A 13809-nucleotide genomic window follows, 5' to 3' on the forward strand; every position below is an offset into this window, starting at 1 on the left:
CGTAGCCCAGCTTCATGGAGACGGTTGCGAATGGTCCTCGCCGATACCGTAGGATCCTACGGTCTTGGCGTGCATCCGTGCGTCGCTGCGGTCCGGTCCCAGGTCGACGGGCACGTGCACCTTCCGCCGACCACTGGCGACAACATCGATGTACTGTGGAGACCTCACGCCCCACGTGTTGAGCAATTCGGCGGTACGTCCACCCGGCCTCCCGCATGCCCACTATACGCCCTCGCTCAAAGTCCGTCAACTGCACATACGGTTCACGTCCACGCTGTCGCGGCATGCTACCAGTGTTAAAGACTGCGATGGAGCTCCGTATGCCACGGCAAACTGGCTGACACTGACGGCGGCGGTGCACAAATGCTGCGCAGCTAGCGCCATTCGACGGCCAACACCGCGGTTCCTGATGTGTCCGCTGTGCCGTGCGTGTGATCATTGCTTGTACAGCCCTCTCGCAGTGTCCGGAGGAAGTATGGTGGGTCTGACACACCGGTGTCAATGTGTTCTTTTTTCCATTTCCAGGAGTGTATTATTTTCGTAGCGTGCTGTGTAGTGTAGTCTGCGAACTGCTCGTGCCTTAAGGAGGGCTGCTTGTGTTGCGCAGGAGGGCGAACTGGACGGAGAGGAGGCGAAGGACCTGCTGCAGCAGGAGTCGGGCCAGCAGCCGCAGGCGGACGGCGCCGGGGGCGGCGAGGGAGACACCCCGCGCAGGCCCAAGCTGCTGCCCAACCCCTTCGCCAAGAAGAAGGTCAGTGCGCCCGCTGCCCTCCTTACAGAGGCGCGACAAACGCTTCCTCTTCCAAATACAGCTCTGTAGCCTAGTGCGTGTCGTACTTGTGTGTCCGTAAGTAACTAAGTAACAATGTGTGCGATAAAAGACTCCGCGACAACGTTGTGACACAGTGCTAAGGAGACAACGTTCAGTTCTGGTCATTATAAATGCGACACGATTCCAGTTTTCATCCCAGGTTTATTCTGGGGCTTAATAGTATGATTTTTACACTTATGGGTTACCGGCCTTATCGCATAACCGCCAACTTAGAACACCAGGCTTTGTCTGATTGGTTTGCTCCCCTAGAAAAACTCGCTTCATCACGCCTGAGAAGAAAGACGAGAATTCAGTATGAAAACAAACTCATCATTTAACGACTACGAAAAACGATTCTGAGTGCATCCACAAAATACCCTGGTCAATAATGGAGGAAAGAAGTTTCCCCAGGCACTTGACAGAAGTTTGCTCAGCTCTGCATAAAAACATCAAAACGAGAATAAATACTGGCAAAACGCTGAGAGCATAAGTAGAAATAGACCATGTAATTACAGCAGGTGTAGCTTGTTATGGACACTCTTCGACATCTGCGTCGACAGCCTGGTCAGGAAAAGGAGGAAGGACAATATAATTTAAGGTAGAAGAATTGGGACAGATAAATGCCGACGACCAAGTTATTATACAGAACAGTGAGCGTAAGCTACAAATGGAAGTAAGTACATACATCAAAAAGAATTTTGCATCACTCCAGTTCCCTGAACTCCTGAAGACAGACGTTAACTGTGGATATTGTATCACAGAAACAGTTCCTTTGACTGTTCAGATGTCACTAAACGCGCCCAAAGATGTAAACAATCATGCATAAGCAGCGCCTATTAGACGGAGGAGGTCCGACAGCCGATCATTTCCAGTCATTCCACCAGGAAGGACGTACACGGCGCGTGTTGTCTGTAGTTCAACATGCCTAGATGGTCAATATCGCGGTTCGATCGCATCCTCATTGTTACTTTGTGCCAGGAAGGCTCTCAAAAAGGGAAGTGTCCAGGCGTCTCGGAGTGAACCAAAGCGATGTTGTTCGGACATGGAGGACACAAAGAGACAGGAACTGTCGATGACATGCCTCGCTCAGACCGCCCAAGGGCTACTACTGCAGTGGATTACCGCTACCTACGAATTATGGCTCGGAGGAACCCTGACAGCAATAATGCTTCTCGTGCAGCCATAGGACGTCGTGTTACAAACTCAAACTGTGCGCAATAGGCTGCATGATGCGCATATTCACTCCCGACGTCCATGACGAAGTCCATCTTTGCAACCACGACACCATGCAGCGCGGTATAGATGGGCCCAACAACATGCCGAATGGACCGCTCAGGATTGACATCACGCTCTCTTCACCGATGAGTGTCGCATATGCCTTCAACAAGACAATCGTCGGAGACGTGTTTGGAAGCAACTCGGTCATGCTGAAGGCCTTAGATACACTTTTCAGCGAGTGCAACAAGGTGGCATTATGTGGGGCCGAAGTACGCCGTTGTTGGTCATGGAAGGCGCAGTAACGGCTGTACGATACGTGAATGCCATCCTCCGACCGATAGTGCAACCATATCGGTAGCATATTGGCGAAGCATTCGTCTTCGTGGACGACAATTCGCGTCTCCATCGTGCACATCTTATGGATGTCTTCTTTCAGGATAACGAAGTCGCTCGACTAGAGTGGCCAGCATGTTCTCCAGACATGAACCCTTTCGAACATGCCTGGGATGGACTCAAAAGGGCTGTTTATGGACGACGTGACCCGCCAACCACTTTGAGGGATCTACTCCGAATCGCCGTTGAGGAGTGGGACAATCTGGACCAACAGTGCCTTGATGAACTTGTGGACAGTATGCCACGAAGAATACAGGCATGCATCAATGCAAGAGGTCGTGCTACTGGGTATTAGAGGTACCGATGTGTACAGCAATCTGGACCACCAACTCTGAAGGTCCTGCTGTATGGTAGTACACCATCCAATGTGTGGTTTTCATGAGCAATAGAAAGGGCGGAAATGATGTTTATGTTGATCTCTGTTCCAATTTTCTGTACAGCTTCCAGACCTATGGGAACCTAGGTGATGCAAAACTTTTTTTGATGTGTGTAGATTAATCAATATAAGCCTAAATTATAACATGTATGTATCAATAACTAAACTCAAAACAACCGCTTTGTTTAGGAAAATGTCCCATGAGGACATAGTAACACAGTAACAGAAGTGTCTCCAATTTCCAGCATCTAGGATGTGACATAACTTTTGAAGAAGAGAAAGACATAAGTAAGAAAATTAATACCTCCAACATATATGTGGTACGACAACAACAACATTGAAGGTTAAAACAAGAAGGGAAAGCCAAATCAAATTTAATAGTAATGGCACTACTACACTATATGAAGCAGAAGTTGGACATTAAGATTAAAAGACCTAAGACAACATGAAACATCAGGAATGAAGTTACTCGGATCAGTAAAATACTGCACAATACAATATAAAATAAGAAATGAGAAAATAGAGGACGAAATAGGGGCGCAGGCATTAAGTGAAGAAGCAATCCAGCGAAAGCAGGATTAGAAACAGCATGCGCTGCGTATTTCATCTCAGAGAATCTCTCCAGAAGCAAAGAAATACACCCCTATTGGAAGAAGAACTGATGGAAGGCCGAGGTAGAGAAGATGAGGTTGGAACAGGCCTAAATGCCTAATCCTGGACTGCCAAAAGAAGAAGGAAAATGCCACATCAGGAAGGGTAACAAACACGAAATGTTAATTTCTATGCGGATACAATGAAGTTGGAAGGATACCTTATTAAATTTGTGGATGAGTTTGGTACATACAGTGTGAGAAATTTTGTGCATGGATCTGCCATTTCTGGTAGCAATAACACGGACAAAGCGTTAGTCGCCCTTTAAGAAGGACGCTGGTTGCTTTGGAGATGACGTAGAGCTGTATACCCAATGGTCGTGTGACCCTCCACCGCTAACGTATGGTATGGCAGTGATGTGGTGTGTATGTGCATCGGAAGTATGGCATCAGCGCAGTAAGGTGGGTCCAGGTGGACACGTGTCAGAATGATACACAGGAGGTACCGTGTTTGGACGTTAATCAAGTTGTCCGATTTGTCGGTGCATAAACGCGAATTGACCAACGTGTCCACAAGGCATTGTGTGCCACTCGCAGCCTTGTAACGTGGCGAAAGAACGGCGGTCGTACTAAGATACTAACTGACAGGGAGCGGGAACTAGCGTCAAGCCCCGTCAGTGAAATCGGTTTAAAATCCGTTTCGAATTGTTGCTGTCAGTGATTGCACGTCCGTCTCAACCATCTTCCGAGAGATCATTGAGTAGGGAACTGTGTACAAAGGACATTAGAAGCCGGGTATGTGGCACAAAACTGTTGCTCAGAACGGAGAATGAAGTGGCACGTTTTCAGTGGAGCAAGCACAACAGAAACTGAGTGAAGGCGTGTAGTGTGATCCGTGGAACTGCGATTTTTCATCTGTTAACATGATGCCAGGCATGGAGAGCACGAAGCCGCAGTGTGTTCAGGCTGAAGGTGGTTCTGTGACGTTTTGTTGTGTTTTCCGTACCATGACTTGGGCCCACTCACCAGGATGTTCAGTTCACCGTGACCAAGTGTTGCCCTTTAGCCTACATCTCCTCCCATCTTCCAGGATTACAATAGCCATGTTCCCTGGGCTACAGGCGGACGTTCCTGGTTTGATAATCGCACAGACACCCTACTGCTCCTCGACTCCTCCTCAAAACCACCCACCTTGACCTAGAATACAGAGTTTGGTATAAAAACGGGCCAATTTTGATGGCGTGACATATGCTGAACATTATACGGTAAAACATTTTCAGTCACAACAACGAAATCGTTGGGTACTGTTATTTCACGTATTGTTACAATGTTTCGAAAATGATGTCTTGTAGGTGGCCACCATTGTTATGTTGACACTCAGACCATCTGCGGTGTGAATCGTCCAGTGCACGTTCAAGCACATGTGTAGGAATGTTTCTGATTTCTTCACGAATGGTTTCTTTCAGTTTCACAATTGTGTGGAGACATTTAACATGCATTGTCCAATACGTCGGCAGATCTGGGAGGCCGCAGAAGTCCACATTCCTTGAAATGTTGTGGTTATCAAACACTCTGCGCACCGCTGCCATTGAAATTTGATCACAATGAGGCACAGCACCATCTTTCTGAAACCAATACTCGTTTGCAGGAAACCGTTCATGTTCTCATGTTCAGGTGCGACGAATGTCTCAACCGTGGCAGCATACCACTGAGATGCCACTGCGATTGCTCGTCCATGTTCATTCACAAGAAAGAAAGGGCTGATTATGCCCAATGAAGAGCCAGCGCACTACACTGTGACTCTCACCAGTGTGTATGGTGCGATGATGGAGTTCGTGAGGATTATCCTGTCACAAGTAACGGCAGTTTTATTTGTTGACATAACCACTGAGATGGAAATGTGCCGCGTCACTCATCCATAGCAAATTTATGAAGCCTTCATTATCCCTAATTTTAGTGAAAAACAGACAGGAGTCATTCGCATTTCATGATCACTTTCATTTAACTGTTGTATAAACTTATCTTGTACGGTTGCAACTGTAAATCATTGCGTAAAATTCTGTGCAAACTACTACTGGGCATTCCCCCTACTGCTGCATTTTGTCTGACACAACGCTCAGGGCTCTTGGTTATAACACTTTGCATCTCCTCTGTTCGTTCCTCCGAGCGGCACCTTCCTGGCCTTTCTGGCGATTTCTGTTTAAGTTCACTTCCGGTTGCTTCAAAGTTTTTCGCCCACGACCTGACTGCATGTGCCGACGGTAAGAGGTCATTCCGTCTACGGTTGAAATGACTAAGGTATTCCAGTCTAGCAGCAGCAACACAGTCAGCGTTTTTATGAAAGACCTCCACATCCACAGCATGCTGCGGCTCTCCCAACTTTCCATCACAGCAAATGGCGTACCAACACTTTCAGTGTTGCAGGTCTACCTCTGCCAGGCACTTAAATGTGATTTGGAGAATATTCATGTAGATGTACCATTACACTTTTAGGGACTCATTAAAACAGCCCGTTATTTTGTACACCCTATAGCTAACTTGAAGTTTCGGTGAAACGTAGCAATCAACATTTTCCCAATTTGGCAGCTGTAAGGCAGGGGCAGTCAACATTTCTTTGACTCCCACCCACATCTGTATCTCTGTTAGCAGTAAAATTTTCTAACCGCCCAGTGCTTCCTCAGTAGCAGTGAATCATAAAGTAGGGTGGTAACTTTACCTTACAAAGTTTCTGAAGTGGGGTTACAGCAAGTTAAAACTATAACAATAATTAGTTACCAAATACCTTAAGTCAAAATTTTATGATGTCCCGGTGGAAATGTCTTTAAAACCCCCACCGTCTACTGCCCATCAAGAACGCTGGAACGCTAGTGGGCGTTAGGGACCAAGTTGACTACCACTGCTCTAAGGGATCTGTTCATCAGTGAGTAGTTTCAGCTAGATATGGAATACTTGAAGAAACTGTGGACTCTCTTCCTCGCCGAATGGAGAACATCATCTATGTTAGTGGCGGCGTTACACGGTGTTAGTGTGATGTCTGCTGGGGCTGACTTTTTTTTCCGCTGCCTGTTTTGTACATTGCTGGTGTTCTGTCATGCGAAGAAAATGAAATTCAACCTTCACCTTAACCGGCGCAAGTAATGTTGCACTTCGAGAGACTGTATCCATTTATATTGGGTTGTCTCATGAGTTCGTTCATTTTGCTCGCGCGATCCATCCACAGCGCCAGAAAACCACCCGCTGTGAGCCTCCCCCTCTCCCCCCTCCCCCCGAGGGTAGAACAGTTGCCTCATCGCCCCTACGACGCAGAGGTCGACCACCTGACACATCATTGGATATGTCAGTGTGTGTGTGTGTGTGTGTGTGTGTGTGTCTGTGTGTGTGTGTGTGTGTGTGTGTGTCTGTGTGTGTGCCTGGCGATGGATGTAACAGCGTGAATGTGTGATTACAAGCTATGCAAAACAAGAAGGAACATTTCCGACATTTTATGCTATTTCACTACAGTAAGGGGAAAACCCCCTCGAAAAGCCAGAAGCAGATTTATGCTGTGTACAATGACAATTCACTGACGGCTCGAGCATGCGAAAAGCGGTTTAGTCGATTTCGAGCTGGCAATTTAGTTCCTGATGTGGACGGCCAACGGTTGTGGACGTGGAGCAGCTTAATGACATGATTGTCAACAATACACGAATGACAACGTGGATGTTAGCATTGGAACTCAATGTCGCTCGTGTTACCGTAGCCAGGAACTTGAAGAAGCTGTGTTACGTAAATATTCGCGATGTATGGGTTCCTTAAATGAACTGAGTGATCGGTTCATGTCCAACTGGAACTCCTTATTGAGACGCCATCAGAATGCTCCTTTTGTGGAACGGCTGGTGACTGGACATGAGAAGTGGATCGTGTACAACAACTCCCGGAAGAGTAAATCACTGTGCATGATAGGGAGGAGGATATTAGTGTTTAACGTCCCGTCGACAACGAGGTCATTAGAGACGGAGCGCAAGCTCGGGTGAGGGAAGGATGGGGAAGGAAATCGGCCGTGCTCTTTCAAAGGAACCATCCCGGCATTTGCCTGAAGCGATTTAGGGAAATCACGGAAAACAGTCGGATTGAACCGTCATCCTCCCGAATGCGAGTCCAGTGTGCTAACCACTGCGCCACCTCGCTCGGTACGGTGCATGATAGGGTCGCCACCACTGTCGGTTCATATACCAGCTTTGCATCAGAGAAAGGTTGTGCTATGCCTCTGGTGGGATTGCAAAGGCGTCCTGTATCACGAAATTCTTCCGAAAGAGACTATCACTTCCGAGACATACTCTTCACAATGGGATCGTCTCAAGGCAGCCGTCGATGAGATACGACTAGATTTGGGATGCGGTGTCATCTTAGGTTGGTTGATTTGGGGGAGGGGACCAAACAGCGATGACGTCGGTCCCATCGGATTAGGGAAGGCTGGGGAAGGCAGTCGGCCATAACCTTTCAAAGGAACCATCCCGGCATTTGCCTGGAGCGATTTAGGAAAATCACGGAAAACCCAAATCGGGATGGCCGGATGCGGGTTTGAACCGTCGTCCTCCCGAATGCGAGTCCAGTGTGCTAACGATTGCACCACCTCGCTCGATTGTCTCCTTTCACCACGACAACGCCAGACCAGTTACCTCTACGGTGACCCGTCAAAAGCTGCGTTCATCAACCTTAAAACAGCCACATTTTGGAAGAATGGTATTCTGCCGTAGCTGTGCTGTGAGGAGGTGTGTTCTCAGGCTTTGTGTTTGCACTGTAAAGAAAAGCGAACGAACTTATGAGACAACCCATTATTTTCTGGAGTGTCCAGCTGTGTGACCACTGATTTGTCAGGTGAGTAACATATGATGATTGTGTTGAATTTTAAATTTCAATAATTTGTACTTGGTTGGGCTGTTACGAGAGCGCAAATTAGCTTTTCGGGAGCTGGTGCGTACCGACATTGAACAGGCACAGGAGTCGCCGGCCCAGGAAGCAGCCGAAGGCGAGAGCGGAGAGGGCGGCGGCAGGAGCAAGCGGCCGAGCCTGCTGGGCGCCATCCAGCTGCCGCTCGTCTCCATCCGCCCCCGCAAGCCCAGGCCGCAGGTACCGCGCACGGCGCACGGCAGCTGTCTGCCCTCTGTGCGCTTGCACACCTCGCGAGTCGCTTGCCAGCCTTCTTTGTTACGTCGCGATTAGCTGCAAGCTTGACATGCACTCGTCGTCAACCATTTGCTGCAAGCATGCTTCACCATTAGTTTGCGCAAGCATCACGAACTAAAGAGCTGCTTGAGGCTTAACCGATTATCGGTTATCCCAGCTTGTCAACGTGCAGTGCTTGAGCGTGTTGTGGCGATACGCGTGTGACGATACAGTCTTCCCGTGCAGCTGTTACAATTCATTAAGGAAGCTAGGCACTTGGACGCTGTGCGTCGGGGGGAAGTCACTCCAGACTCTCAGATCTGACCTTCCAGAAGGTCAGAATGTTGAGGCATGGGCGGGGAGTGGGTTGAGGGACGTGGCTTCCAGGGTATGTTTAGCAAAGGCTTGACGCCATGTACTGTCTCATAAAACCACAGACAGAGATAATTAGAGTAATGTAAAAGTAAGAGTATGTAGCACAAGCCTTTGTTCGGGCTATTGGCCTTACTGCAGATAGAGTGCAGCATTTCTTCGCTGCAGCACTAGAAGGGAGGGTTGGTGGGCCCATCGCCCCGACCGCCAGTTATCCGTGGGCAGGTTTCCCGGCACTCTTGTGACAGCACGCTGAGTGACCCTGGGTGCGTCCTGGAGGGACTGAGACGGGGGATAATTCACCCCCTATCGGGTATTGAACCTGGAACCTCCAGGGCTGGAATTTACTGCTCTAGCATACATTTAGAGTAATACACCAATAATTAAAGTTGACGTTAAGAAGAGAGAAATAGAAGACTCAGATAACAACAAAGATAAACAGTCAGTCGTCAGCTGCACAAGAAAACCTTTTATTTGTTTCACTTTACCGATTTAGACAGTTTAAACTGTCACCATAAGAAGTGAAATAGGCTCAAATTATTCGTAAGCCAACGTCAAAATAAAAACCGTGGGGGTAGGGTCTTTTGTTGCATGATGAATAAAACAGAGTGAAATCGCCAAAAATATATGATATGCGCGATGAGTGGCAAACAGTTAACTGTCAAATCTCACATCATACGTAGTATGTGCGACAGAAGTCAACGACCATACTGACAGTTTGATTGACACAAAATACCCAGATTTTGAGATAAGCAGACAGTAAAAAGTAACTGCAAACGTAGCAGAATTGGAGTAGTGTAGGAGTGGACTCCCTCTCATTGGCTCTTGAGAAGTGCTGAAATAGCAGAAGGTGCCACATGCCCAGGTTTCTCTCTCACTTCCCAGGGAGACGTAGTAAAGTTCACTTCTAGCGGAGATTTGGTGTCATTGGCTCATGGTATAGTGTAGGACAACAGAGGAATGCCGTTTCGGCAATACATTTATGTATCTGCGACAACAGTGAGATTTTTGTGGATAGAATTACCATGAGTCACTTGTTAAAACCAGGAGAGAATTAGATTTAATGCTGTTTGCAATGCTATGTTGGTCGTTTTCTAAAGGTATTAGCAATGCGGATGTACTAAACTTTAATGTTTGTAATCACATGCTGTACTGAGGCGTTCGGACTTCCGCCGACCAGGTCATAAAACGAATTGTTATGTGAGTGACATATTTACAGCCAACTTCCTCTCCAGATGTACGGGAAGATTGTGTCTCTATGCACGTATCCTTCGGTGTGTACCAACTATGTGCTAGCTTCTATGACCAAACGTCCATTGTAAGGCGCGGCCCTCATTCAAGTAGTCTTTACTTGGAAGTTTTTATACTAGCCCAACATAGCCAAAAGTGGGTGTGGAGCATTTAATCTGAAGCACAACACGATAAGGGAAAGAGAACTGCTGTACACATCCGATTTTCACAGACTTAAAAGTCAGTTAATGTGGTCGAAGATAGCATTAATAACAAGTTTGTCATTTACAAAATAAGTATAGCATTAATAACCGATACATGCCCCGAGATCCGAGTACATCTGCGTCTACATACATAGCAGGAGCCTGTACAGTACATGGCGGAGGTTATGAGGGTACTTTCTAATAGTACAGAAAGTTGCTTGTACGGATACCTCCTCACGTTGGGGACATCCAAATCGTTCTGCAGTCTGTCACAAATGCTGGTTCTCTGAACTTCCTCAACAGAGTTCTGCAAAAAGACTGTCTTCTGTCCTCCAGTGATTCACATCTAACGAGATGTGGCCAGATCATTTCACCTGTAGCTTTCGACGAGTTTTGGCGTACCAGAACACGCAGAATTGTTAGAGCAATCTAAAATTTTACTGTCCATGTCAGGACTGAAACCTAACAATTTCTGAGAAACAAGGAGTTGGTAATTTCTCTACATTGCAGATATACTCGAGATGGGAACCCACTTTAAAGTGGGGCAGTGGGAAAATAGTATAAGGTCTCTGTACCGATCACAATGAGTTTTTAATGCACGTGGATTCGAGTCAGAGCTTTTGCAACACTTTCTCGCTCTTTGGCAAGAAAAGTAAGGGAAGCTGACTGTATAGTCCCGTTGACAACAAGTCATTAAAGACGAAGCAAAAGCGCGGTTTGGGAAATGATTCGCTGAAACCATCCCGCCAATCGCCTTAAGCGGTTTACGAATGGCAAGAAAAAAACACAAGAGCAAACGGAGCTAATGCGAGCCCGTCGTCGCCCGAGCTCGAATCATTCCGAACACAAACTGATGTTTGTACAACCATGCTCGGACTGTGCAAGGCATTTGTGCATGCTTGCACTATTCGCCGGCCACGGTGGCCGAGCGGTTCTAGGTGCTTCAGTCTGGAACCGCGCGACCGCTACGGTCGCAGGTTCGAATCCTGCCTCGGGAATGGATGTGTGTGATGTCCTCAGGTTAGTATGGTTTAAGTAGTTCTAAGTTCTAGGGGACTGATGACCTCCGATGTTAAGTCCCATAGTGCTCAGAGCCATTTGAACCATGTGAACCATGCTTGCACGGAATACGTGATCATGAGTGCTTGCTTCGCTTGCAGTTCCGAATGTACCCAGCCTACCTTCAGCTGTGTTCTTGAGCGCTTCTCACTGTTGTCACTGCGTGTTAATTTTGTCCGCTCTGTCGCTATAGGCGCCGTTAGAACTGCCTTAAGTGTTCAAGCGCTTTCCGCCGCTGTGTCTGCGTGTTCCGTTCCTACTTCACTTACCATTGGAATGTTTCGCTCTCCACGTGAATTGATTTCCTTACTTATTACCTAACTCTCTCGTAATTCGCAGGAAACCTCAACTACGTTCTGTCTTGCCGTCCACAGGGAGAAATCTTTTCAGTCGTCAACAGCTTCCTTTCCAGCACCCTCCTCGTGGAGATTCAAAGAAAACCCTTTCAAGTGGCTCTGATTTCACGGTTCTAGAAAAGATATTAAAATTTCTAAGTTTGAAATGAACCTCATTGAAATGAAATTTTATGTTTGCTAAACATGTGTACAGTTTCCAGAATAGATTTTGACCCTGCAGCGGAGTGTGCGATGATATGAAACTACCTGGCAGATTAAAACTGTATGCCGGACCGAGACTCGAAGTCGGGACCTTTGCTTTGCAATTCTTGGTCCGGCACACAATTTTAATCTGCCAGGAAGTTTCATGTGTACAGTTTAGTTTGTTGCTCAATAACAGAAGTCGGATGTCAACTTGACTTGAAAGTTTGTTTCAGCTGTTTTTAAAACAGTCATGTTGCACGTTTTTCGCTCAAACAGATGAAATGGAATACCGTCACTTCATAAAATTTCTTTCTTTGGATGCTTTATCGCCAAGGAAGGCTAAATGTTGATTTCATGTGACAGGAGATCTTCTCAAAGCATTCTCCGATGCAGAACAAAAGCTTTTGCATTACAATGCTCAAGGTAAAACAATAACTGGTGAATACTTTGTAAGTCTTACGGACCAACTGGATAGAAATATGTGAGAAGAGACCTGGAATGCAATGAACTGTCTGATCGAAGCTGCCGCCACATGTAGTGCATTTTTAAATGACTGTGTGATGGTTTGTCGTAGAACGCTAAGAAATGCAGGATCTTAATAACTACGCAGTTTATTCTGATGGTGCATATATACTATCAAGGCATTATGCCTATTCACCAAGATACTGCTCACAAAGGTACTAATATTTTTTAGTCTTATGCAACGAACCGTCGCGTATTCGTTTCACGACACGCTCTATGTGGCGACGACTTCGATCAGACAACGTATAGCCATATTTGCTGTAACTCTAAAGTGACCGTTTGTTAAATTTTATAAATGGGGATTATAGAGACTGCTATCAGTCATTATTCATTGTTATCCTAATTAAATTATTCTATTTCTGCAAAATGGTTCGAGGCATCATCAGGCACACATGGGAATACAAAAACATCAGATTAGGATTTCGCTGGTATCGATTTTACCAGATGAACACAACAAATTAGACGAAAAAATATTACGTAGCCAACTGATATTACAGTGTAAAGTACAGTACTGTACCTTGCGAATGCCTTCCGCATTTATGGTCGTCATTCCTCTCCTGTTTTGTGCACCTCGTATAATTCAATGATATATTATTTAGAGAAAATCGCTTCAGGCAAATACCGGGATATTTCCTTTAAAGGAGAACAGCCGATTTCCCTCGACAGTCCAAGCTTGCAATCCTTTCCCAATGACCTAATCATCGGCGGGATCTTAAACCCAAAACTGAATTTTCTTCCGTGATATTAACTCCGCATTCTGCCTTGAGACTGTCTTCAGCTTTCTTGGCTGTCACGTCTTGTGTTATGAATCCTTTGATATTGGCCCCTTTTAAGAGTTAATGACTTCAATGTTAGCTGCTTTTTACGGCACCTACAAACATGTATCAACCTTTTATCGTGACATTTGATGTATATTCTTTAGTAGCCTTGTATGTTTGTCTCGCACCGTTGTCATAAGACCGTTACTGTTTTCTTTTTCTTTATTCCTTCGGCATTCGGATATTTCACATTTCCACTTACTGCTTGCAACAGTATTAGTGCACTGTTTTTTTCAATGAATCTACGTTCTAATTCAGTTCTGCTATCCCTTTAACTTCAGTTATCGTTGTCTTCCCCGTTTGGTGGCGTTCTCCTGTTAACTTCTTAGTTTTGAAAGCGTTTCCCCGTGCCGTTCAGCGCGTAAACCCCTTATTGCGAGTTCTTTCAAACAGTTTTTTTCTGCTCTTGTTTTATAAACATTTGCTGTCTTTATGCAGTTGCTTTTTTTTTGTCAAGGCTGAGGCGTGGTTCTCGCAGTTGCTTGTGCTTTTGACGGTTGCTCGTGCGTAGTTAAAAACTTCTCTTGTATCTG

At 46.2% G+C, this 13809-nt stretch overlaps 1 protein-coding gene across 1 annotated transcript in view; it reads left to right on the top strand.

Moving 5' to 3' along the window:
* LOC126175440 (neurotactin) overlaps positions 1-13809 on the top strand; it is a 264898-nt gene that overhangs the window by 188833 nt on the left and 62256 nt on the right. The window contains exon 3 of the mRNA XM_049922242.1: positions 608-751. Within this exon, the coding sequence (XP_049778199.1) occupies positions 608-751 (144 nt within the window). The remainder of the gene's footprint in view (positions 1-607; positions 752-13809) is intronic.

The sequence above is a fragment of the Schistocerca cancellata genome, chromosome 3 (assembly GCF_023864275.1).
Source record: "Schistocerca cancellata isolate TAMUIC-IGC-003103 chromosome 3, iqSchCanc2.1, whole genome shotgun sequence".
Lineage (NCBI taxonomy): Eukaryota > Metazoa > Arthropoda > Insecta > Orthoptera > Acrididae > Schistocerca > Schistocerca cancellata.